General features: G+C 37.1%; 1 protein-coding gene and 1 long non-coding RNA gene across 2 annotated transcripts in view; one reads left to right on the forward strand and one right to left on the reverse strand.

Moving 5' to 3' along the window:
• Nucleotides 1-26946, reverse strand: LOC117569011 (uncharacterized). Its single transcript, XR_007955081.1, has 3 exons — nt 26697-26946; nt 26536-26626; nt 1-10 (listed from the first exon to the last, which is right to left on the reverse strand). It is a non-coding gene; the product is annotated as an uncharacterized LOC117569011 (long non-coding RNA).
• Nucleotides 3377-27459, forward strand: part of LOC117569009 (fringe glycosyltransferase) — a 38922-nt gene continuing 14839 nt past the window's right edge. Inside the window, exons 1-3 of the mRNA XM_034249996.2 lie at nt 3377-3775; nt 13126-13548; nt 26301-26349. Coding sequence (XP_034105887.1) covers nt 3647-3775; nt 13126-13548; nt 26301-26349 — 601 coding nt within the window. The 5' untranslated portion in view covers nt 3377-3646. The remainder of the gene's footprint in view (nt 3776-13125; nt 13549-26300; nt 26350-27459) is intronic.

Below are 27459 nucleotides of genomic sequence, written 5' to 3' on the forward strand. Positions count from 1 at the left end.
TTTCGCAACGCTTTCAATGAATTCCACAGCTTCGAAGCAATTCTTTTGTTATAAATAAAGTTTTTTCGCAACTAAGAAAATGCGCTTTTAAAAGCTTTTGTCACACTTAATAGGTGTGAAATCATAGAAGCGAAAACGTACAGATTAAAACCGAATTGTGTAGACGCTTCCTAAAGGGTTTTGCACATATTCAGTTGTCAATTAGCGTGGAATTTGAAATACTTAGGTTTATCAGAGAAAAAAGACGTTATAACTCGAATAATGTAATTTATTTTTCTTATATTTAATGAGGCATTTTATTCCTATTGATTACAACAATCTAATAATAACTGAGAAGGTTCAGATTAGCATTTAATTAAAACTTTATCTATTCGTCATTAATATTTTTTTTTCTTTTTATAAAAATTTTAATATTTTTTAAGATAATATCAAAGAAAATGCTTAAAAATGAAAGTGTTTTAAATTATAAAAATGGGTGCAGTTTAATTAGGACTTTTCTACATAAATATATTAGTTTAAGGAAAAACATATGGTTTTTTTGTTTTTTTTTTTTCGTTTAATTTTTATTTACAATCTCTCTTAAGACAATAAGTAAATTTTATGACTAATATTTACATAACAGGAATAGCAGATTTCCAGTGAAATCTGCTATTAAAACATATAGTAATTCCTATTTATTATTTGTAGAAAATAAATTGTATTTTTGTTTTTAATTTTATCTTAATAATGACAATTAATTCAATTTATATAAGTGACAAGAATTTTTAATAATTTTTTTATTATTTGTAGATAATAAATTGCATTAAAATATTTTTTTTTTTTTTTTAATTTGATCTTAATAATGACTGTTAATTCAATTTATATAAGTGGCTGGTATTCATAAATTTTTTCATTACATTTGCTGAATTTTACTGTCTAAGATTAATTTTTTTTATTTTTAATTTGACAGTCATAACTTTGACCTTCAATTTATAACCCAACTTTCGAATTATTTTAGTCAAACATTTCATATAAGCCAATATGCCCAAAAAAAGGTTAGAGTATTGAATGCTGTGTTGACAGTTATTGATCGATGATATCGAGGCAACACAATGTTGAAATTAATTTTTGATTCGTCTGCAATGAGCTAAGCTCAACTCAGTTCAGTTGAGTTGTGATGAGAGAGTGTTGTTGTTGCCCCAATTGTAGGCAATCTTGCATTTACGTGTATTTTGACTTTAAGCGTGCGACTAATGGCAGCCCGCTGCCCGCAGCCTCTCGTTGCCCCCTCCGGAGGCGACTCGGCGAGTCGTCTCAGCGAGTGTTCCACTAAGTGACACTGACTAATTCGGGATCATTAATCTGGAGGCTGCTTAGTGTCAGTTTTGGTCGCTTGCCATCAATATGCGACGCATCAGAAATCGAAATGAGCAACAAATTGCGTGCCTAGTACGTGTGGCATGATGAATGTGGCACGGGAAGAGGGGAGCTTGCAACTCAGTTGGATGCCTGAGTTGCATTTGCCTGCCAGTAGACAAGCGTTGCAATCAAGTTGCGCGTCAGTCAGTCAGTCAGTCAGTCAGTCAGTCACTCTTGAGACTGTCAGTCAACTGGTTGCCCCTGCCTGGTGCCTTGCCACAGCTGTTGCATGACTACCGGGCATCAATTTTTGTTGTTGCTTTTGTTTTCTGCCAGCCAGCGAAATATGCGCCAAAATGTGTGGAGCCAGCGAAATGAACACGTTGCGGCAAAAGGCGCACGCGCACACAGTCTGTGTTGTCTGCCCCCACCTTGGCAGTTGCATGCCCCGCCGTTGCATGCACCGCTCTTGAGCTAACCGCAGGGCGACTGCGCGACCGTTTTTCGATTAAAGTCCAGAGTCTGGCAGCGAAGCGTGTGCCACAGTTGAGAGCACTCGACTAGGCTGGTTGCATGCCCCAAGCTTGAAGCGAACCGAACCGAACCGAACGTTGCAAACTTCACCAACGCCTTCGGTTTACATTTTACAATCCTAACAAGGTTAGGCCAGCGATAAACGTGGCCACAACGCTAGAGAGTCGCCTCGACTTGCGGCAGTGGCACATGCCTAACCAGTGCAACCTATGCAAACACAAACACACACACACACTGATGCATACTACTGCAGTTGTTGCACATTAAAAATGAGGCATGAGCAGCAACGAGTCTGCCAAGGAATATAGGGAAGGGCAAGGTGTGCAGAGGGAGGTTAGACGATGTCTTTTTTGCGCTGTGGCAGAACAAGGTTGCACGCCCTGGAGCTGGAGCTGGAGTTGGAATTGAAGTTGGGTCTCTGGACTTGAGCTCAGTCTCGGTCCGCTTTTTAAATGCAATTCAGGCGAAAGGCGCACAAAGGGACAGCGAACAAGATGCCGAGTTGCTGATTGTGTGAGCAGAGCAGAACAGAGCAGCGCAGTCGACGTTGACGTCAACGAGCTTTTGTTGCCGCCATACAAACATGGAATATGACAGGCAGCAGAGCAGAGAGTAGTGGGTCGAATAAGGGGGGAGGGAGGGAAGAGGGACATGCAAAGCATTGTCAAGTGAAGAAAAACGAAGTGCTACAGAAAACTCAAGCGACAAAAACGGAACGTGCATGCGACTTGTCTCTGTCTCTGTCTGTGTGTGTGTGTGTATTCGTGTGTGTGGGCAGCAATAGCGATAGCGACAGCGACAGAGACAGCGGCTGAGGGCAGCGAAACAATGGCGACAATAAAAATGCGATCGCACAACATGCCACACAGATAAGTTAACGCAAAGTGACAACGTACAACTTTTAATGGAATTGTCGTCGGCTGACGCAGCCACAACGACTACAACGACGACGACGACGACGTCGACAGAGCAACCAACATGTATGTAGTTTATGGGCACAGGTCGCGTGCAAGGACGCAAGGATAACAGCGCGATTGCGCGAGTGCGAGCGAAAAAGGGAGCGGCAAAACAACTATAGCAACCACAGCGGGCAGAGCGAACTAACGCCCACGAGAGTTGCTTAACCGATCATCGCCTTCGGCAGCTACTGTGGCACATGCCGAGGCGGAACTAACCAGTCAACGAGAGCAACCCACGAACAACGACGTCGCACAACAACTGCACAGTGCAGTGCGGAGAGAGAGAGCAACAAGTTGGAACAACCACGAGAGAGCGCAGCATTGGCTCTCTGCTGCTCCGATTGGAATACTGGTCTCTCTGCGAAATGTGTTGCTATCGCTGTCACACTGCTGCATGCGCGCCTCGCTTCCAATTGGAGCACACACGCACAGCTTGGAGCGCAGCGCTCTCTCACTCGCGCGCTCTCTTGGCGCTCTGCTGTCGTTTGTTTACAAAAATTGTGCGCTGGAAAGGTAAGCTCAGTGCGGCTGTGCGGCCTGCGTCAGTTGCTCAACTAACTTGCCCGAAGCAAGACGTACGCGCGCGCGCCTAACAAAAATATTACGTGCAATACGAATACGAAGACACGAGCAAAATTTTGCAAAGGAACCAAAAGTGCGAAGCAAAAAACAAGTGAATTCTTAATCAGTGTGCGACAACTGTGTTTTGTGAAAATAGAGTTTTGTGTGTTATTTGCGGTTCGATATTCGATAGATACGATAGACGATTGATCGATCGATCGATGTTTGCGTAGACGGTTCGGACAACATATGATATGAGCCTGACTGTGCTCTCGCTGCCGCAACGTTACAAACGCCTCCTGCAAGCCATGTCTCTAGCCGTCGCCGTTGTCTACATGACGCTGTTGCTCTATCAGAGCGCCTACGGATATCCGGGCATGCAAGTGAGTAATGTCTTTTGATTCAGATTCGCCACAGATCGTTGGTTGCGTGGGTGTCACGCTTCTTCTACCTCACTTATTCTCTTTTCAATCCTCTAACATTTGTGGGGCCGCCTTTTGCTGTCCACTTGCAAATTTGCATGTGTTTGCTCACACACATACACACATGCGTAGTCTATATGCATCCCACTCCCTCTGCTGCCGGCTTGTACTCCACATGTCGCCGTCTCCGTCTCCGATTCGTGCACTTTCATAAATCAACGCTGGAGACGTTTGCAGCTGCGCGCATGCGTCTGTCCGTCCTTGTCCCCCCACCAACTGTTTTCGCTCGCTGCTCTCCTCTGGACTGGAACCTTTTTGCGCCCTTGCCAATGTCTTCCAAGTTTGACTTTGCCGCTGTCGCTGCCTTTTGCCTTGCATATAAAACAGTTTCAGTTTTTAGCAATTTTTATTTTGTTTTTCTTTTTTCCTTTTTTGTTTTTTGTTGTGTCTTTGTTGTTGTTGTTGTTTTGTTTTTGTTGCGTTTCATTGCCGTCGGCAGCGCGTCGCCAAAGCTTTCAAGCTGCAATTCCCTCTCCTTCTACTTCTTCGCCTGCGCCTTCTTCTTCTGCTTCTTATTCTCGTTGTTTTTGCTTTGGTTTTGCATAAATTTCTGTGTAATAAAATATTCCCCGCTAATATTCAAGAGCAGCTAAAAGTTGGCTGACCGCCCGGCTAGTTGAGAGCTTGCGCCCCCAGAGAGAGAGAGAGAGAGGGAGAGAGTGTGTGTGGGATCACACAGTTAAACACATAGTATACCATATAGTTGGAGTCGCTTCCTTTCCTTCCCTCTTACTCGCTCTCACTATAAACTCACATCTTTATTATGCTAATTGCAACTGAACTGAACACAGCTGCAGAGCGAAACCGGCTGGATTGGATTACTATATCATTTACTGGATCATTAAGCCAACGATTTTCTATGCTAGTTAATGCAAGAAAATTCCTCGCGTAGTATGTGTTGGATATTTTTATAGTTCTACATTCACAAATTTAATTAGAATTGGAATTTTTCAAAGTGATCTTAGGATAGTTATTTTGTGATTCATAGAAATTAGAATGTAATTAAGTTTTAGGAGTGAATAAAGATTGTGGTTTTCAATGGTTTATTTTTGCAATTTCTAATTTGCAATATAAGATTATTTATAACATATGTAGATAGAATCATGGAACCACTAAACTCTCAGGTTGATTGTAACATGTATTATTTATTGAGGGAAAAGGAAAAACTTTAATTTTCATAATTCATAAAACATATTTAAAAATTTAGGATATGATAAAGATTCTGATTTTCATTAGTTTATTTTTGCAATTTCTTTTTTAGAATTTTAGGATATAAGGTTAAAAAAGAAAAACCTTATATATTCTTAAACATTTTAAACATTAAATTCAGGATATAAAGTTAATAAGGTAATAAGGGCAAAGCAAAAACTTGTATTTTATAATTTAAATTTAAAAATGATATTCAGCTATTGAAGTTAAATATATTTTAATAATATATTTAAGGAAACTCTGTAATAACAACCAAGACCTTCGACTATATATAATTGCTAATTCGAAAATTTATATTCTATATGTAAAACTTTGAATTTTTGTCAGCTAACCGGATTTCAACTTGACAATTCAAAAGTAGTTCGTATAGAAAACTCTGAAAACTTTAATGTTTTATCTAGTCTTTGACATTTAATATAATTTATGTCAAAATTTAAATAATATTGTGTAGAAAATATCTTTAACATTTAATATAATTTATGTCAAAATTTAAATAATATTGTGTAGAAAATATCTAAATGAAATGATCTTTTTTTGGCGCTTCACAACTTTGATGTTTTAATTCAATTAGCGGCAATTCTTATACAAAATATAATAGCAATAATTTAGACATAACAATTTGTTAAGCTTTCGACGACATTTTTATTAAAAGATTTTGACTTTTAGTGGTTCTAATTAGTATTAAAATGTCTCACCGGAAATTGTTGAGTTGGCAATTCCATTAGCAAAAGTTTTCGATTCTTTTAAATGCAAATTTCTAGAGGTGTGGCTCTAATGCATTATTAATGCATTAGTTAAATTCCAATGAAATAGGAATTTGTCGTCTGTTGACTTCGAGTTGAGTTTTATGTGTGTGTTTGCTTTTGCAATCATTAAAAACTTTTTATGCCGTTTTAATTTCGAGCAAATTGTTGCGACTTAACCGGAAACCAGCCCAGAACTTAGTGAGTTATATAGAGTTAAGAGTTCTCAGCGTAATGTGATGAAACTTGAAAATGCTGAATTCACATAGTTTTCGTTGAAGTCGCTTCGCTTTGCAGAGGTCTGTGACTTGTGTCAGCTCATTTTGTGGCAGTTGCCATTGTTGTTGTTGTTGTTGTGACCACATTAAATGCAATGCAATGTTGAAAATACACATTTTTTTTATTTTTTCATTTTCATTTTTCTTTTATTTTTATTAGTTTTGTTCAAATGTTGCGCAAATTGTCGCTTGTTGCTTCTTGGAATTTTACAGCTGACGCAGACGTTGCTTTGCTTTGCGTATAAAGCATGACAATTGTCCGATTGCATGACCACTGAACACGCCCCTAGTTCATGCCCCTCTTCCCCTCCCCCCCACACTTTTCAGTTGTCGCGTGTTGCTGACGCATAAATCATAAAAAAATGACGAAAGTAATCGATAAATGAATTTGTTTATGCGAATTGGTTTAAAGTGGCGCGCAGAATGAGTTTCGCTTGTTGTTTGATTGTTGATTGATTCCGTGTACTTTGCCTTGTGCATACCAAGCAACAAAAAAAAGCAACAACAACAACAATCAAGCGACTGCCTTTGCATGCAAATCAAGTTTTAAAGTCTTCAAGGCAAAACTTAAAAAAAAACCTAAAAAAAAAATAAAGTTAAGCCCGAAACAAAGTCAAAGAATATCGTTGAAAAGTTTTCGCAGGTGCCGCGCTTGTTGCATGCCACAGCATGCAGCGTCCTGTCCAGCAGTAGCAGCTGCCTGTCCACTCCTCTCTCTCCTCTTCACTCTTCCTCCCTCTTCTTGCCACATAATCAGCGGCAACACACAAAAAACAGCCGCTACTCGTACTACCCAAAAAGTTGACGACATTAAGCCGCGTCTGATAAAACTTGCAACCTAAATGTATCTGAGCATCGCAGTATCTGAGTTTCAGAGTATCTTTGTATCTGCTGCAGCTGGACACACTTTGAGAAATGAAATGAAATGAAATGAAATTTAGCAAAGTTTTAAGCAACTTTATTGATAATCAATACTTAAGTTTGACTTACGTACTATGTTGAGCTGCTTAACAGTTGCTTTAAAGTTCTTAGCTTTTATGCTGCAGATTTGTTTTTTAGCTAAATTGAGCTTAGAAGCCAAATTAGTTGAGACTTCTTAGCTGAAACTTAGCTTTGATAATTGGATTAACTTTATTTATTTATTTTTTTTACCCGACCGATGGATGAACTTTAAATCTTCTTCTGATTGCTACTTCAAATTGTGTTGAAAAATACTCTCAAAAACTAAAATTATTGAAGAAATATTCGCATACTTTTGGGTGCATGATCATTTATTTAATAGTCAGTTACAGTTTTATTCATTATGCTTGAATGCCTTTTAATTAGTTTATAGCCGAAGACCTAAGTTGTCATGGCTCTTCTCCTAGTAGGCTAAGATTTTTTATAAATTTTTGTCTACTTTTATAAATAAATAAATAGTTTAACGTAGTTCCCACTAATTGTGCGAAATTATTCTATGACAATTTTGATAATCACTAAATTTTATGCTACAAATATAAAGTTATAAGAAACTTTTATTATTCATTTGTAACCTAGGATAAATTTACTATTGCTGGCTGTTGTGTCTTTGCCTAGTTTAAGGAACTTATACTCGTAAACTTCTCTTGAATAAGACTTCAAGTAATGTTGCATAATATTTGATAACTGAGTATAATTACTAAATTATTTTAGAGAAGGTTCGGAATTCTTTGTGCTACATTCAAATGCTTATTCATATTGCATTTAGGCTTACGATTAAACGTATGAAATGGTTAGCCTGAAAGCAATATGAATATACGAGTACATATATAAAGCGCATAATTTTTAGAGTTGCTCCAAATGGGTATAAAGTCGGTGGACAAAATTATATTTCTAATATTTGGCAATAAAATATTAGTGGAATAATTTATAAAAACAGAATTCTGTTTCGAGTATTTTTAATTGATTGTCAATATCCGTTTCCAACTAAAATACACAATCGATTTAGTTTTAAATATAGATAAAAAACTTATAATTTCGTATAGTGTTGGGCATACGAACATATCGAATGTACAGAAAAAAAGACATTTAAGATCAAGTGTAACCATACAACGAAGTAAAGTATTTTATACTAAATGCGGTCATGTTTGTTATGCTAAGTATTATATAAATAATATTTATAATAATATTTACAACACTTTTAATAACAACTAAACTTGTTGTTGCTTTCAAAAATGCTAAAAATATATTTTCATTGAAACATAAAGAATAAATCAAAAGATCACACAACAAATTCTCTATCTCTTTCTCTTGGTATAGTGATCATATTAGTATTTTAATAAGTCCGCTTTTCGCTCAGTGTAACTTAGTCAGCTGCTGGTCTTTTTCGATCATTTGGTGGTCGGCAGTTTACTTAATTGAGGCTCAATCCCAATCGAAATCGCAGGCTCAGACTCAGGCTGAGAATCTTCCAATCGTTGAGTCTCCCAGTGCTTCCCATCTCTCTCTCTCTTTCTCTCTCTCTCTCTCTCTTTCTCTCTCTCTCTCTCTGCGCTCTGTCGCTCAGTTGGCTGATATGTGACTTTGATTGCGGCTGTGTATCTTATCGTAGATTTGTATCTTTTGGTTTAATATTGTTAAAACAGCAATTAATGAAGATTTTACCAGCTTTTCTCGCCGTTTTCTCTCCACTCTCCACTTCACACTCCACTTCATTTCCCTTTCTCTTTGATTCTCTCTTGCCTTTGGGGGGAGAAACAGCTGGAGTTCTGTTTGTTGATTGAAAGGAATGAGTCGAGAGTGAGTTTATGGCATTGGGAAACTTCATTAATCTAGCGCCCTTTTTGGCCTGGGCACCTTTTGTGTATTTCTGGTTGTTGTTGCTTGTTATTAATTGACATGAAAATTGTTTATAAACATATTAATCATGTCCATAATGAAGCATTACACAATTGCCCCGACACGAAGCGTGTTCAATTTCGACTAGGCAAACGCCTGCGCGAACTCTTTTAGTGTGTGTGTGTGTTTGGTGAGGGTGTATGTGTGTACATTTTGTTGCGCCTGCTGTTTTATACCCTGTAGTCATGTTGAAGAAGGGGTATAATAACTCAGTTGGAAATTGAAAGAGAGTAAGTTATCTTCGATCTCATAAATAAAAAATTCTTAATTAGCGTTAAGAACTATTAATGTGAATGTGAAGTTTAGAGACTATGATGTTTTAGATCTTAAATCCTTGATCTCAAACGGAAGTATGCTTAATTGGCGTTAAAAGTGAAGTCTATATAAATCTGTAATAACTTATAGATCTGCTAGGCTTCGAAGTTTGTGATCTCATATCTTTGATCTCTTACGAAAATATTCCTAACTATCGTTAACAGCGAAATCTATATAAAATACGATTTTTTAAAACTTATTATTATAAGCGCGAAGTCTATATAAATCTTCTATGGCTTGTAGAACTGCCAGAATGTTAAGGCTAAAGGCTATCAAATCTGTGAAAAAAATAACTATAGACATAAGGTTTGTTTTGGAATTGAAAAAAGCCAAAAAATCTAGCAAGAAATATGAAGTTGTTCACAAAATTAATAATAATAATAATAATATAATTTTAATATAATAGATTGATCGCGAATTTCATAAGTTCATATAGAAATATAACATTTTGAAAGGATTTATTTATTTTATTTTTTGAAATAGATTTTTGTTTTAGAATTTCGCTTATATGCGATAAACTCTACAACTATAAGAAAGAAAACAACGAATTTGACAGCTTCTTTTTCTAAAGCTTATTTAATTATTATTTACTTGTATTATTATTGACAACACAGTTCATTTGAAACTTTTATAATTTGTCTTTCTTCTTTAACACACCAATATCAAGATAAAAGAATTATATTCCTTTTTTTATGAAAATTTTATAACATTTCTTAATTTTGAAACTCTTTCTTCTGCCTTTTACAATTTTGTGTTAAGTGCAATGTAACATTGAGATTTTTCTAATATTTTGGATACTATCATATATTTATTTTCTTCAATTTAAAATTTTGAGTTATTCATTTCTATCTTTCTCATTTCTAAATTTTATTGTAAGCTCAAAATTAAAATTTTAATTTTTCGAATATTCTTTAAAAATCGAATACCGCGTATCTCGCAGTCGCGTTTACTCGACTGTCATTTCTCTAGCTTGTTGTATCTGCAGTATCTGGCATATTGTATCTTGTATCTTGTAGTTTGTAAGTTTTGTGTTGTTTTGCTTTGTGTTGTGTTGTGTGTGCGCAGGCGTGCTTGACAATAGCGCTTATATGGCCACACGTGTCTCCAGCAGCGTTGTTTGTGTCTCTGCCCCCAACTCTCTCTCTCTCTTTCTCTCACCCTTCCCTCTGTTTCTGTGTTGCAACTCCCTGTTTGTTTGTTACTTTGTTGCGATCGCCTCACGTTCGCGTAATTCGCCAAGTTTTTTTTTTGCCACTTTGCCTCTCGTCGAACATATTTTGCATACATGAATTACATCAGTCGCGACTCGCGACGTTGCAAGCAGGCAGCTGTGTTGCAGCAAGTGGTGCAACATTCTAATCTATGCAAGGCTGTTTGTTGACTTAATTCAATTCTGAATGCGCGTTGTTAACCGGATTCGTAGTCAAAGTCGCTTTCACTGCCGCTGATCACGATTTTCGATTTTGTTGAGCTCCGTTTATCGCGGAATTAATTAATATTTCCAGCGCTTTGATTGCTTTTCGCACTTGTCCTCCACATCCACAAAACTGCTTCAGTCTCTGGCTTCTGTGGCTCATTAGGCAGTAGCTGGGCATCTTTTCTCTCTACACTCTCCACTCTCAACTCTCCTTCTCTTGCCCCATTGTGTGGCGAACACCGTTTGTCGATCGTGCCGCAATAAAATTGTATTGAGCTCTGGAAGTCTTTAGTCTATCAAGCGAACAATATCGTGTGAAGCAGCCACAGCAGCCGAAAGACCCGTTTACCATGTAATAAAAAGATCAACGGTAGATAGATTAAGGAGAGAGCGGAGATTGGAGAGACGGGGGAAATAAGATTGCGGACAAAGAAATGTTTCCATTTTCAGTTTGAGAAAATGCGCTGCGAATGAGCTATAAAAAATACTAAAGCTAGGCAAATGTGTGGGCCAGGTAAAAGCAGGGGAATAGAGGGGGAAGGGAGAGGAGGGGGAAACCAAAGTGTAGCTCAGAGGAAGCGCCTGCTGCTTTGCATAGCGGAAAAGGTCGAGTAAATTAACACTTGGCGCAAAAGCGCAGAGAACCCAAAAATAAAAAAACACAAATCTCAAGAAAATAAAGTAAAACAGGCTCAAGTGCTGTCTTTGGCCTTTATCAGCTCACTTCAATCAAAACTCAAACACTGAAGAAGAAGCAGAAGAGATGGAGGGAGAAGAGAAAGAAGAAGCAGTAGAGAAGTTGAAGCAGCATTAAAAGCAATTGAAGAATTGCCGCGCTTAACAAAAGCAAATGAACCTGTTATCAGTGGAAATTAATCAAAACTCGAGCCTACACAGCGCCTCAAGAGGCAGCAGAGAGTGCTGAAGAGGTGCCCAGGGAAGGGGAGGGGGAAGAGAGCTAGAGGAGTTCCCAATCTTGGCTCTGATTGCCGATCAACAAACGTTCGCTTTGCGCGCTCGTTCTGTCTCTGTTTGCACTTACTCAGCATTTATGGCTTGCCGATTGTTGTTGTGATACCCGGTAGTTAAAGTGAGGAAAGGTATGCCAAGTTAGTGGCGATGGTAAAGCCGATGTAAAGCCTATGCTATAGGTGCATAGGTTTGTATGCTGAATTTAAAAACAGAGAAGTGAAGTTCAAAGGTTAAAGTGAGTTCATTACTTTGATGATGTTCAAGAACAAGACGACTACACGACATATTTTAGATACTAGAAACAGCCAGTTGGGGTATAATATTTATTTGGGTATAATATTCATTTGGATCCTTAAAAAGAGTATGAGTGAAAGAGAGAAAAAATTTGTGGGCTTCCTTGTTAATACAATTTTTTGCTCATAAAATATGTTATACCTTGTGTTTTACACAATTTTTAATTTATATAGATCATCTGCTTAAACAGCACTGATCAAATCGTTTCATATCGTATTGTATGTAATATAAATTTACGTTTACTTGTGTAACTTACCTATTTTGTAAATTAACTGCTCCAAAATAAGTGAAGATCATCTTCACGATATCTATAGTACTATATATTTAAATAACTGAATGGCATGCACGATTCGAAATGATTTTGGCACACATTTTAATGGACAAAGTATTATATTACAAAATAAAAATTGTCATTATTTCGGAACTCTTAATTAGGATATGAACATTTAACATAATTTAAGTAGACCTCGAATTGAAATTAGTAGGTTTATTTTGATGGCATTAAGATTTCTTTCATGTTTCTTTTATTAACATCAAGTTAAAAAGAATATTTTCAAATTGTAAAAATTCTAAAAAGAAAGTTGGTTGCCAATTAATATGTATGAATATTTTTGCCATCTTTACATATAAAGCATTTAACAATGCTGGCAACTCAAGTGCAATATTGATTGAGTGCTTAAATTGTCAAAGTATCTTAAACATTATTAAGTTGTGGCCCAGCATGAAATACTTTAATAACCTCAAAGCTAATTAGCTCTTCAGTCAAGTTATTAATAATAAATAGATAATAATAAGTAGATAAATATAATAAATAGAGAAATAAATAATATATTGCAAATAAGATGCGCTCCATACTCTTTTAGTTTGCTTTTCTCCCACTTCACATACTCTTGATCTCCTCTAAAATGATGTAGCAGGTATTTCACAGTCGATCACTCTCATCTCTTTAACTCAGCTGCCTGTTTGTTGTGTGTGTGTTGTCTGCTTGCCTGCAGCTCATTTGTTTGCCATTGTTGTTTACCAATTGAAGTTCGCCTTTTGTTTGCCAGGTGAAAATGCCTCTCAACGCAGCAGCAACCACAAATCTGCTTCCACAGCGATGTACACAACAAATTTACACGCTCTCGCTTTAACCGATCTCTTTCGTTCTCTCTCTCTCTTTTGCAGTTGCAGCCACAATTAAGCTCAAGTCTGTTGGATGGCAATGAACCTGCAACGACGACCACACAGCATGCAAGTGAGTTGCCTGTTGCTGCTGCTGCCGCCTTGCAACTTGTGGCAGTTGCATCGTCGCCATCGCCGTCGCCTATTACGCCCTCGCTGATCATACGCAAGGACATCCACAGCTTCAACTTTAGCGACATCGAGGTGAGCGAGAGGCCAACGGCAACGCTCCTCACCGAACTCGCTCGCCGCAGTCGCAATGGGGAGCTGCTCCATGATCTGTCGCAGCGAGCGGTGACAGCGACGCCGCAGCCACCGACGACCGAGTTGGATGACATTTTCATCAGCGTGAAGACGACGAAGAACTATCACGACACGCGTCTGGCGCTGATCATCAAGACCTGGTTCCAATTGGCCAGAGATCAGGTGAGTCTTAACCCTCCGATGACTGCCCCCGATCCCCCTTCTAAACAATTTGCTCGATTCGACACCCAACACAAAATGCAGATCGATTAACTCTTTAAGCAATTTGCAAAAGGTTGCCACAGATTGAGATCAGACTTTTGTCCAGTTTCCATTCTCCATTCTCCTCTCTTCCTCCTCTCCGTTGCCTCTTCTTCTTCTTCTTCGTCTTGGGGCTTGGCGCATTTGCATAATGAGTTTTTAAGCTGTTTGAATTGATTTCTGTTTCTGTTTGCTGTTTGCTGTTTGTTGTCTCTGTTTTTTTTTGTTTTTTTTTTCGCTTTGTCTCATTGGGCGATTTATGATTTTGTGGCTGTGGCTTAATTGGCCATTAAAATGTCTTCATAAGCCAAAAAGTTGCGGTTTATATTGAGCTTAACTCTCAATAATGATGCTGCCTGACTGCTCATAATGAATTCTATATACTCTGTAGACAACTAAACTTTGCTAAAAGCCTGAATAATGTGTGAAGTATTTAAAAAAGTATCATTTATACTCATTTGATATAATAATAAGCTTGAAGGTGTATACAATTATTATACATTTTGCTGGTATTTGGAAGAATTCAAGAATTAGAAATTAACGACAAATGAATTTTGTTACCAACTGTGTAGAATATTTAATTGATTAGAATATTATGCTGATAACACAGCAGTGTTTTGTTTTTTATACTAGTTTTCCAATATACTAAATATACATTTTGGTATATAACAGTATTTTCCATATACAGAAATTTGGTATATTTAAGTGATAACACCGCACTGTTTTGGTTTTAATATATCAAATATAAAATTTGGTATATTTAAGTATTTTTTTGGTATATTAATTTGGTATATTTAAATAGTAATATCGCAATGATTTGCCTTTTATTGAAAACTTGTTGAATTCATACGAGTTTCTCAGTGCTTTTGCCTAAGAATCTTTTCCTGGAAGTGATAATCCTTATTTCAATATACTAAATATACATTTTGGTATATATAAATGATATAGCCGCACTGTTCTGCTTTTGATTGAGAAGTTTTTCAGTGCTTCAGTCTTTTTGCATGGAAGTAAGACTTTAAGTTTATAAAAAGTTTAGTTTTTAAAACTGCATTTATAAAATGTATGGTTTTATAATATATGTACATATCATATCATATACATAGGTATCATACTATATATATTTTTAAAGGGTAACTGCTAGTCTGCCATGAAAACTGTTGTTACTCTGCTTATTTTCTTATTCAATTTTGATTTTGTTGTGTGTAAAACTTTGCTCCAACGGCAATTTACGATTCAATCGAAAGGACACTCATATATAAATATGTCTATATACATATACATATGTATATGGGTGTAAATGTGTTTATGTATCTGTGTGTGTGTCTCTGAGTAATAGCCCTTTTGTTTATTGTTGTTTTTATTGTTGTTGTTGCTGTTGTCGACTGTAGTTTTGTGCCAACTTATGCAAAATCACGCGTCACAAATGTGTTTTGTTATTGTTTACATGGAACTGCAGTCGACAAACCGACAACAACAACAACAACAGCAACGAAAAAAATGACATACAAAAAAGATAAAAACCAAAACATAAATAAATAAATAATCTCTGCAAGCTGAGTACTTGAGTGTGAGTGTGTGAGTGTGAGTGTGTTGAACCTATTCAAAATTGTTAAAATGCCTGACAGGCACGTTTCGGGCCTTTGCTGGCCAAAGCTGCAACGGATTGGGATTGGGGCAAACGTGCTGCAAATAACGAGGAGAGAGGAAAGAGCAAAGAGCAAAAGGGGGACAGACAGCTAGACAATTTGTGCTGCCTGCCACAACGAGTTGCAGTTTCACACTGTTAAAGGAGCTGCTGGTCAACGGAGTTGCATCAAGTTGCAAGCGAGCGAGCGACATGCAACAATTGCCTCGAAAGTTTGATTTGCTTTGAGCTGCTATTGCTGCTGTTGCAGGCAGCCAATTATTTTGATGCGACTCGCAGCAACATCAGCAACGATGCCAACAATGTGGAGCACAGCAACAACAACAACATTTTAAGCTGCTGCAAGAAAATGCGTTCAATTTGATTGGTTTGTGTGCGCCGCATTTGAAAACTATTTGCTGCGGCTGCCACAACTTTTGCTGCTGCTTCCACTGCTGCTGCCCTCTCCGTGTTGCACATTATAAACGCTTGATTAATGTGCCTCTCAACTGCTCATTCCCATTCCCATTTCCAATCCCATTCCCGTCGCGTCTCCTTAAAAGGCAACTACGACAGCAGCAAGCAATACAGTCACAGTCACTTTGCCACATTGCTTGTTTAGCTTAGTTAAAGCGGGTATATTGGTTATGTAATGAAGTAGTTAACACATGGCTGATTTGCTCTATACTTTTTTGGCCACTTTCCCCAAAAATAGCGATTTTTGTAGCGCCAATTCCTTTTTCCATTTCCATTGAAATCAAAAGCAATAAATAGCTGGTAATTTCTAAGCTTTAGAAAGCTAACTTCAACTGTCCTACAAATTCAAACTGAGTTTAGGGCAAAGTTCTATCTTGTCCTCTTCTACGAATTTAATCTGAGTTCTACTACTAAGTAAGACGCTTTGCAGTAGAACTCAGATTGAATTGTCGGGCATAGATAAATTTTGCTCATTTAAAATTACACTTCTTTCAGCTTTTAAAATTTTGCACATTTGATTGTAACTTATATGACAATGTATGGTATTATTAACAGCACAATCTGCATGATTTAGGCCATACTTGTAATCCTTGAAAAGCTTAGCTACTTGTGACCAAATTTTGCATCCTTCTATCAACATTTCTGATAGATTTTTGTTAAGTTGCTGAACAACAGTTGTTCGTGCAATTGTTTGTGATCCTTAAAATGCAATTCCTTATGGCATAAGCTTTGACATATTTCATATTTCAGAAGCTGAAGGTTTGAGTAAATTGGAATGTTAGAAGAATGCTGTTTTATGTTCTCTGATGCATTCAACTTGAAATAAAATAAATTTGTTTGTATTCATATAACATATTACTATTAGGTTTACGCAGAATTAAGCATAATTTCTACAACGTTTATGGAATACTGATTTAATTTTTGTTTGACCTTAGGGTCTAGCTGCATTTTCTCATCAATTTTTCAATGCTGTTGTGTTAAATTCAAATATTTCCATTGAATTCAATATAGAGTAAAGAGTACTTTGAATGAAAAAGCAATATAAATAGCTAGATATGGGATTTAACAAATATTGATATTTTTTAAAAAGTGAACAGTGAACAGTTTAAGTTTGATGACACAATCATTGAAACATAGATGGAAAAAAGTCTTTAATACAGTGGCCATGAATACTTTTCAAAGTAAATAAGTATCAACTGATGAAAATCCTTAAATTATGCAAAATCTCTCTCTCCTCGTATGTACACAAAAGTAAAAGAAATTCACCTTTAAAGCAAGGGTATTTGTTGTGTCGTTGACTTGTGTTTTTATGGCTGCTGAAACATAATTTGTTAGTTTAATCTTGTTTATGGGCATAAGACAATAACTCTGCTGTTGTTGCTGCTGCTGCTTGTGTTGAATAACAACATTGCAAGTGGCATTCAAATTATTCATGCCGCAAACAAATGAGCATAAATTACTGACAAGAGTTGCCACCGTTGCGTTTGCTGCTTGCCAACAGAATCGCGACTTTGATTGAACGCTTTTCTCCCAAATATGCAACGCGCCAAATTGGCAGCAGCAGCAACTCGTTCGTTGTGGCAAGTCTCAACTTGCAACTTGCAACTTGCAGAGCTCTCTAGCTCGCTAGCTCTTTAAAATGAGACTGAGTTGGAGACTGAAAACTGACGCCGTGTCTCTGTGGCAGGTTTGTCAGTCTACGTTTGGTTTGCCATCTGAGAGATTTGCATGCATAAATTTGCTCAACTCGCTTGTGGTTGTCTCACTCTCTTTCTCTCTCCCTCTCTCTCTCGCTCATTTGTTTTCGGCGTAAAAAGGACAAAACACAAACAAACACACACACGGCAGTTGGATGTCAAATGTCAGTTGTTGGCTTGCAGATTTATGCAGATAAATCGATGGACACAGCGCATTGACAGCAGCAATCAGTTTCTGGTTGTTGGTTGCTTGGGTGGGTGATGTTGCTGCTGCTCCTACTGTTGCTGCTGCTGCTCTTCCCTATTTTTAATGAGCCTCGATTTAGTCGGAAAACATTTTCATTCTGTGTGTGGTTCACATTTTATTAGCCAGCCCCACACACACAGCAGTTGTCGTTAAATTTTTCGTTGAACAAGTCGCTGTGACTCGTCATGCGTCATGTTTTGCTGCTTAAGACTTATTATACCTGCTACCCATAAAGTAGAAGGGTGTTATAAGGTTGTGCCGGCAGGAAATGTATGTGACAAGCAGAAGACATCTCGGCCACTATAAAGTATCAAATAAAGCTTATCTGGTATATATTGCATTTTTGTGGTATATTTTGAATGTAGTACTATCTGGTATATTTGACACTCCTTGGCACGTTTAAATCAGCATTATATCAATATACCAAATATATCTTTTGGTATATTTTTAGTATTTTTGTGGTATATTAATTTGGTATATTTTAAAATTAATAACTCTGTATTTGTATGGAAAAAACGCCTACTTTCAATGGGTCTTAGCTGCTTTGTCTGACAGTCTGGAATATTTTGTTTGGTATATTTTGAATGTAGTAGTATATGGTATATTTTACACTTTATGGCATATTTCGAATGTATAACTATCTGGTATATTGAGCACTCTATGCGATATTTTTAATGTACTACTATATCAATATACCAAATATATCAGTAGGTATATTTTTAGCGTTTTTGAGGTATATTAATTTGGTATATTTTAAAAGTTTATACCGCACTATTTTCTTTGTATTCAAAATGTGTATCGGGTATCTCAAAATCGAGCACACTCGACTGTAGCTTTCTTACTTATTCTCATTAACTAGGCTCAATTCAACTCAACTCAACTCAGCCTTGGTCAGTTGTGTTTGTGTTTAACGAGCTTGCTACTTTGCTCTCTCCCTCCCTCTCTCCTTACTATATTCCCTTTCTTAACTTGTCAGCGCCGTTGTAAGCTGCGTCACAAGTTGTCTACAGGTTTTAGCTAACAACTCTTGCGCTGCTCCCAAGACCAAGTCCAAGTCCAAGTCTTTGGCTTCCAATTCTCTTCCCAGACTGTCGCCGCAGCTGCTTTCAGTGTGTCCGTGTGTATGTTGTTGTCTGCTGTCAGCTGCAAATAAAATATGCTTAAGCATATGACAGTTGTCATATACTGAGTTCTCTGTGTACTCTGTCTGCTTTGCCATTCTCTTTATTTTCATTTCCAATTCCAATTTCCATTGTGCATCACGTGGCGTATGCGCAACGAACCGCTTGGCAATTAAAGCTCAATTGACAGCACGTCCAAAGTGTGCCGCCAACGCACAACAACACACATACATTACATCTCTCTCCCCCTCTCTCTCTGCTCTTTCCCTTTCCCCTCTCTCTTCTGTTGCTGCCACAGTTTTTGATTGTGGCCTGTTTTATGCGACAGTTTTTTTTTTGGCGGCCTTTTCAATGCGCTTCAATTTAATTTAATTCGCAATAAATTGAAATTTTTTCCATTGTTGCCCCGCGCAACACAACAACGACACAATTTTTGTGATGTTGCAGGCCACCCGCCTTCCCTCCCCCCTCCCTATACTGTGCTGTTGTTGCCCGCATGCAACTTCCTGCTTAATGTTTCATTTCGTATGCCATTTGCTCAAAAACACACACAAACACAGTGCCTGCAAATAGTCAACGCGCAGCGCAACAGCAATTATTATCAAGCATCGCTCTCAATTGCAATAACAGTTGTTTTGCTTTAACATTTTACAATATCGCAGTTATTCCAAACGCATCTTAAAGATACAATTTATGACTAAAGATATCAATTGACTTTATTAACTCCTTGAATAACTGACACAATTTTGTGCAATAAATTAAAGTGAGTAATTAAACGTTTGTCTTAAATTTGAAGCCAGTCTTTCATTACATTCAAATCAATTGATTAATTAAACTGCAACATGCGCGCACCTTTCAGCACGTGTATCTCACAGATACAATATCTTCTCCTCTCTCTCTTTTGTCTATCTGTGCCTTCAATCAATTGGAAATCAGCTAATTGATACATTTCATTCCGCTTGCTTGGCCAGCGCCTCATTAACGCAAATCTCGCCAGAACACTTTATGACGCCCCGCCTCCCTTTCCTCCCCTCCCTAAACCCTGAAGAAACATCGCCCTGTGCCTTGGGGGCACACGCAATGTGGCAACAGCTGGCGAGACAAACGATTGTGGCAGTGGCTAAGCAGAGAGCTGGGAGTGTAGCAAATGCTTCACCAGAGAGGTTTAGGCTTTAACATATAATTAAAATGTGAACCTTTTGTGGTTAGAGTTTTGTTTTTTTTTTCTCTTCTTTTTTACTGTGGAGTGCCGAAATAGCCGAAACTGCGATTACGCAAATTGAGACACGCCCTCAATTGGACAGTTTGCGGTTGGGGAACAAAACTAAAAATTTATATAAATCTACAATGCTTTATGTATGTGTATATTAATTTGATGTGTCGAAATCAGCTATATATTGTATATATATTTTCCTTAAAGGCCATTCTAACAATAAGTTGGAATTTAATTGATTTGGCAAAAAAGATTTATGTCTGTCATTTTAATTCTTGCATACAGATTAAACTTTTAAGTCGTTTCTTACTGAATTTTATTATTATATGGTATATTCTTTACATTATGGTATATTTTAAATATGATTGTATTTTAAAATATCAAGTATTGTCTTCGTTATATATCAGTGATTTTTCTTATTCCTTTTTCCTTATTCTTATATAATTGTATATTAATATACCAAATCTTGTTTTTGGTGTATTTCCTTATTCGTTCTAATTCTTCTTTCTTATTTTTCTAACATAATTTGACAATATGGAATATTCGCTACGCTATGGTATATTTTAAATATGATTGTATATTAATATACCAAATATTGATTTTCGTATATTCCCGTATTCATTCTTATTCATATATAATTGTACAATCTGGTATATTCTTGACGATATGTTATATTTTAATTATGATTGTATATTTATATACCACATATTGCATTTGGTATATTTCAGTGATCTTTTTTATTCTTCTTATTTTGAATTGTGTTGATTTAGAAAACCATAGTTCGCTTTTGTGTACAAATTGTCTTTCTAGATATTAGATTCCAAATTCTTGCAAACAATTCCAACTATAAAAGTCACATATAAGCAGATAAGCAGGCACTTTACCTACAATGTTCCCACTTCTCGAAATTCTTGTAGTCCTGCTTCATATTTGCTTTCAACTCCTATCATGGCATTTGTTGATATTTGATTTCATTGCATTTTGATTTAAAGCAACTTTCACTTGGCGCTGTCTGATCAAATTTAGAAAGCATCCCAGTGTCCAGAGTGCCGCCTCGCCTCATAGATTATACATTTTTGTGTGTTTGGCTTGTTTTTCGCTATTTGGTCAAAATGCACAAAAATGCAGACAAAGGCAGCTGGCTGGCAACCACGATTGCTGCTGCTTGCGCCATATGTAAGGCCCAAGCAACCACAGCTGCAATTGCAGCCAGCATCGAAGTTGAAGCTGGAGCTGAAGCTGGTGGCGATCGACCGCACCCCACGTGCTTGGCTAGCTATTGAATTGAGTGGAACTAGAGTTGAGTGTCGAATAAAGAGGAGAAAGAGAGTGTGGAGGGTGGAGAAGGGAAGGGAGTTGGCTGGTCCTTAAATGCAGCAAAGAGGCCAAAAAGCAAAACGCTAAAATGCTGCAAAATGTGGCCGCTACAAATGGTTGCTTTGGTTGCTTGGTTGCTGGTTGCTGGTTGCCTGCAGCTGCAGTTAGAGACGCCATTGAAAATGTTGCCGTTGTTTGTTGTTAGACATTGTTGTTGCTCTTGTTGTTGTTGGCCTCTGCCGGCGACAGTCAGTTAGTTTGTTGGCCAGCTGTTGTTGTTGCTGTTGTTGCCAGCGCCGAAAACATAACGAATTGTTGTGGCAATCGCTTCGTTCCAATTGAATGCATGCCGCGCCGCAAAATGCGCGCCGCCACCTCAACTTGCAACTCGCCAAAAATCTGTATCTGAATCCGCGTATCCGTAACCAACAACATTTTCAACTACAGCTGCAGCTGCAGCAGCCTTTTCATGATAAATTTGTTTTGCATTTAATGCTGACCTAAGCGAAATATTGTTGCTTCAAATTTATAGACTTGCCTCTCACACTCTTTCTCTTCTCTTTGGCATGCACTTGAATTATTTCAAATGCTTGCTCAGTTGAACCAAATACCAAATAAAGTTGCTCGGCGTATGCCACTTTTTATCCATTCAACGGGTCTTTGGTTGGCAATCTGGTATATTCTACAAACGGTGGTATGTTTTAAATATGATAGTCTTTTAATATACCAAATATTGGCTTCCTTATATTTCAGTGTTTATTCATTGAATTGCAATCTGCTATATTCTGTACTCTATGGTATATTTTAAATGTAATAGTATATCAATGTACCACATACATAATTTAGTATTCTTTGAGTATATTACAATCTGGTATATTCTATACGCTAAAAGTATATATACGCTTAAAAAGTAGTGGTATATTGATATACCAAATATTGCCTTCCTTATATTTCAGTGTTTAGTCACTTTATTGCAATCTGATATATTCTGTACTCTTCGATATATTTTAGTATATCTATATACTATAATCTGGTATATTCTGTGATGTACGGTTTATTTTAAAAGCATATTTTAGGGTTTGTTCAATATATTACAATGTGGTATATGCTTTACTCTATGGTATATTTGAAATGTAATGATATACCAAATATTACCCTACGTATATTTTAGTATTTTTACAGTGCATTACAATCTAGTCTATGCTGGACTCTATGTCATATTTTAAATGTAATGTAGTTCATGGTATATTTTAAATGTGATAGTTTATTGATACACCAAATATTGCCTGTGGTATATTTCAGTATAATTTCAATATATTACATTCTGGGGTATTCTGTACTTAGTGGTATATTTAAAATGGAATAATTTATTGATATACCAAATATTGATATCGGTATATTTTAGTATTTTGTCAGTATAATTTGTGGTATATTTTAATTTAATTGTGCTTTTATTCAAAATGTGTAACAGGTAACTCAAAGTCCATCACACTCGTCAGTAGTTTTGTTACTTGCTCGAGCTTAAAATACTTGTTAGATATTCTGAAAATTCCAGAATTTCGTTTGACAGTTATAAAGCTGTGTTTTGGGTCAGCTAATTACGGCGAGAATTTTTCGCTGACCAGCTGCTCATTTGGTGCAATTTACGAGTGGGCGAAAGCGTAAAAGGAAGTTTGAGGGGCAGCTAAACCAATTAACTGGGCCAATAGCGAGCACAGTGCTCAGTGCCTATGCTTATTTATGTGGCAGTTGCATCAGCGCGTTCAACTTGCCTCATAAATCTGCAACATGTTGTAATGTTGTTTGTCAACAGTTTTAACAGTTTCCAACAGTCACATAAATTAAATGCTAGTCAAGTGTCGAGGCACTCGGGCAACTGCAGCAGCAGCAGCAGCAGCAGCCCAGCAACAGCAGCAGCCACACTTGCAACAACAACAACAACAACAACAACATCGACAACAACAAGAGCAACATCATGCGGCAAAACATGGTGTTAACATTTCTCGCCCCGCGGCGGGCAGAAGCGCTCTTTCCCTCTCTGTCTTTCTTTCTCTAGCCCAAATGAGTGTGAGAGAAAGGTAAAAGGGGGGGGGGAAGCGAGAAAAATCTCGTAAAAATCCATGAAAATTCAACAGACGACGAAAAGTTTGTAGCAGTCGCAGTTGTTGTTGCTGTTTTGTATAAAGAACTCGACTAGAGTCGAGTCAACTCGAGTCGACTTCAACTTCAACTTCAGCTCGAGCGTTGCGTTGACTTTCTAACTGTTTAAGCGTCGTTTTTCGCTCCAGACGAAATGCTTGTGCAGCAACAGCAGGCGTACTTCTGTTGCATTGTGTTTGTTGTTGCTGCAACATGGGGCAACAACAACTGCTACAGCAGCAGAGGCAGTAGTTGACTGTGCTTCGTGTTCGTGTTAGTTGTCAAAGCTTTAAAACGATTTTCGCCTGATTTGACACAGGCGAAGAAATAGTTATTAAAGGCAAAACCAATTGAGTTGTTGTGAGCGAGACTCATGGCGAAGAAGATGGCGCAGACGGAGGGGGAAAAGTGGGAAACACTTTTAGATAGCCGCAGCGACTCCCAATTGTGTTTCGTGTCATGCCAAGACGGAGACTGCAAGAATTTTCTGTAGATCGTTAGATGAATCGTCTTGTAGAATGCTTCTTGCATTGAGTCTGGTGTACGCGCCCTCTTAGCGCAACGCGTAATTTCCCTAACGCCTACTTTTCTCGAACATGTGCAATTTTGTGTATCATTTGTCATTTGTTTTGTGAGTGTTGTACAAGAAAGTTGATTTTTTCCTGCGCGTCTTTTATAAAACAATAAGAGGTAAGTTGTTAATACTTTTAAACTTCTATTCTAATCTGATTTAAATTAAGAAATATATTTGTATTTATATTTACAGTTTTAAGGACCACGAAAGAGCTATGTTGGATGACAAAAATAGAAACTACAATGCATTGTCCATGGCGAAGAATATAGAAAACGGCGAAATAAATTAGTTTTTTCTTTTAGCTATTAGTTTATTTAGTTATAAGTAAAACTGTTTAGATAATATATAATTTTAAGTACTCATTGTTTTAGTTTAAATACATTTAATTTGAAGTACAATAAACATTTTATTTACTGCATATATTTTTGAGCGTATTTTTGTTTTGCATATTCCGAACTACGCACTAGAATCTAAGCACAGATTTTCGGCAAGAGCTGCACCGCATATTTTCTACAAGAAACGTCGAGTACAAATTCCGCCAGCGCAGCCGAGGGAAATTTAAATTTCCCTTTGGCAAGAATTTATACTCGACGAGTCTTGTAGATAATCAGTTCCGCATATACGGCAAAACGAAGTGAGAAAGTCTTTTCGCATCTTGTGTCTACACATGACGGGACTGGAAGAAAACTTGTATATTGTCTACGAATAAAACACAATCGGGCTGTCATTTTGGGCAATTAGGTTTGCGCTTATGTCAGCGAGATAGTTAGAGAAGCGGCAGCTAGAGGCAACTAGAGAGATAGAGAGAGAGAGGGGAGAAGAAGTGTAGAGATGGGAATAAAGTGATGGGGGAAACCCCTAGCGTAGTCAGCGATGCATAAAAAACCAACAGCAGCAAAACCAGAATAACAACAACTTACACTTCCAAGTGTCTTCATTCCCAACGCTAAAGGAAAAGTCAATTTTAGACTCATTTCTTATAAGGTTTTCTACCCCTTAAAAGAGTATATATAAAAGGGTATTGTAAGTAGGTGTTATAAATTGAAAAGTTACATGACTGAAAGATAAATTTAAAATATATAATGAAAAAGTGCATTTTTAATTATTTCTTACAAGGTTTTTAGCGCCCTAAGAGAGTAGTTTAAGGCGTATTGAAAGTGTGTACTATAAAGAAAAAGTTATAAAGAAAAAAGTAGTTTTTTACTTATTTTTTAAAAAGGTTTCTACACCTTAAAAGAGCAGCAGAAAAAAGTATTAAAAGTATCTATTGTAAGCTGAAAAGTAACTGAAAGATAATTATATTATATATAGACATAAAATCAATTTTTGACTAATTTCTTACAAAGCTTTCTACTTCTTGATAGAGCAGTGTAAAAAGGTATTAAAAGTGTGTACTCGTATTATAAAATCAAAAGTTCAAGACTGGAAGAAAAATGTAATATTGAAATGATCAAGATTGAATTGAAAATCTGTTTTATAAAAGCAGAATTATATGACGGGAGATCAACATTTAATAATAATGAAATGAGAACTGAAACTGAGTGTTAAATAAAATAAGTAACGAAAGAGTGTTATTGTGCTTTAAAGGATAATGTGAAAAACATTAATTGTGTAAATTATAAAGAGAAGGTTAAAGGATAGTAAGAAAAATAAAATAATTATATAAAAGACCTTAAATCGATATCCTAAAGTTTTCATACATTGTTTTCTTTTATATAGAGATATGATTTTAATTGAAAGACTAAAATCTTTTTGTTCACTAGTATAGTGGCTGTTCATTTTATTATAAAAGAATTTTTGGTTGAGCAAAATGTAATAATAATGCAGAGTAACTTCTAGTCAATCAAGCTCAATCCCCTTTGCCTGCTCTTCAAGTTTTTTGCTTGAGTTATTTCTTGATGTTAGTTCAACCACAGTTTTTTCCCTACAAGATTCGTTTCGTTTTCTTTGGGCGCTTTTTTGACGTATGTTTTTTTTTCCGGCTAGTGTGTGTGTGTGTGTGGGAATATTTCTTATCTGATTGTCTCGCAATCTTGTAAGAATAGGCGCTGCTCCTACTCGCTATGTAGATGAGTCTACGCCTCGTAAACATATGACTAAATTAAAAGAAGAATCGAGTCAATTAAAGTTAGGTCTAAGTTCCCATGAAAACCTAAACCTAAAACTTACAGTATGCAAATCTGAGCAACTTTCGCTGCCTCGATTTTATTTTGGTTTTTTTTACATCATCAATGATTAATCGCATTCTTTTTCTTGCGCTTACAGACCTGGTTCTTCACAGACACCGACGATCATTATTATCAGGAGAAGACAAGTGAGTATTATTCCAAATTTCGAAAAAGGAAATGAAAATCATAACTTACAATTTCGCAACGCTGCCCCAAAAAAATACATACGAATATATATATAAGAAATCAAATTGAAAATCGGGGAGCTGAAATTGAAGTTGGAGAGGCTAAAGCTGAAGCTCAGCTTCTACCTGTCTGTGACGACCTCTTACCTTTCCCATTCCATCGTCCAGACGTCTGTCCGGCTTCAATTTGTGCCTCGACCCAGCCACGCCCCGTTGTACGCCTAATCTTGGCCACTGTCTTGGAGCACAAAACCGATTAAACTTTATACAAGAGTGTGTGCAGAGTGTGTGTGTGTGTGTGTGTTTACCTGCTGCTGTTGCTGCTCACCCGCATTTTAATTGAATTGCAGCCTTTTCTTTTATATTCTGTTTTCTTTGCCCTCTGCGTGCTTCGATTTTTGCGTGCCTCATCGCGTCGTTGCAGCTGCAAGCGCTGCGAGACTTTTAATTAAAAAAAAAAATAAAATAAAAAAGAGCAAGCACAAGATCGAAAAAAGTTCAAATTTCAAATTTGTATTTCATTTTTGCATAAACAGCAACGCAGAAGAGGCTCTTGGGATCTCTTGCTCCCTCTCTCTCGCACTCTATCTCTCGCTCTTGAGGTCTTCTCAAGTTTCAGGCGAGACGCTGCCACATGAGGCATTTTGATTAGGCTGGACCAGAAAAGGATTTCTTCCCCAAAACACGCATACAACATTTTTGAGTTACGTGTGCTCAAGTTCTTGTTGTTCTTGTTGTTGTTGTCTGCGCTGTGCAACCCAAAAGGATAATAAAAGCATCTTCTTCAGTCTTTTTACCATTGTCCGCTTTAAATATTTCAACAATTTTCATCCAATTAAGGCGCACACAAGTTTTTGCTCTCCTTTCGATTTCAACACTCGGCAACAACTTTAGCTCTGCTTTCTGCTCTTCTATCTTTATCGGCGGCGTCTGTCAAACGAGATACAAAACGTATCCGCTGGATATGAGCGGCATTCTTGGCTAACAAGCTACTGTTTTTGGCCCATCGCACCGATATGAGCTTCACTTCGCCTTCTTTTCTTTTGGCCTTTTAGTTAATTAACATAGAAG

Source organism: Drosophila albomicans, chromosome 3 (genome assembly GCF_009650485.2).
Source record: "Drosophila albomicans strain 15112-1751.03 chromosome 3, ASM965048v2, whole genome shotgun sequence".
Taxonomy (NCBI): domain Eukaryota; kingdom Metazoa; phylum Arthropoda; class Insecta; order Diptera; family Drosophilidae; genus Drosophila; species Drosophila albomicans.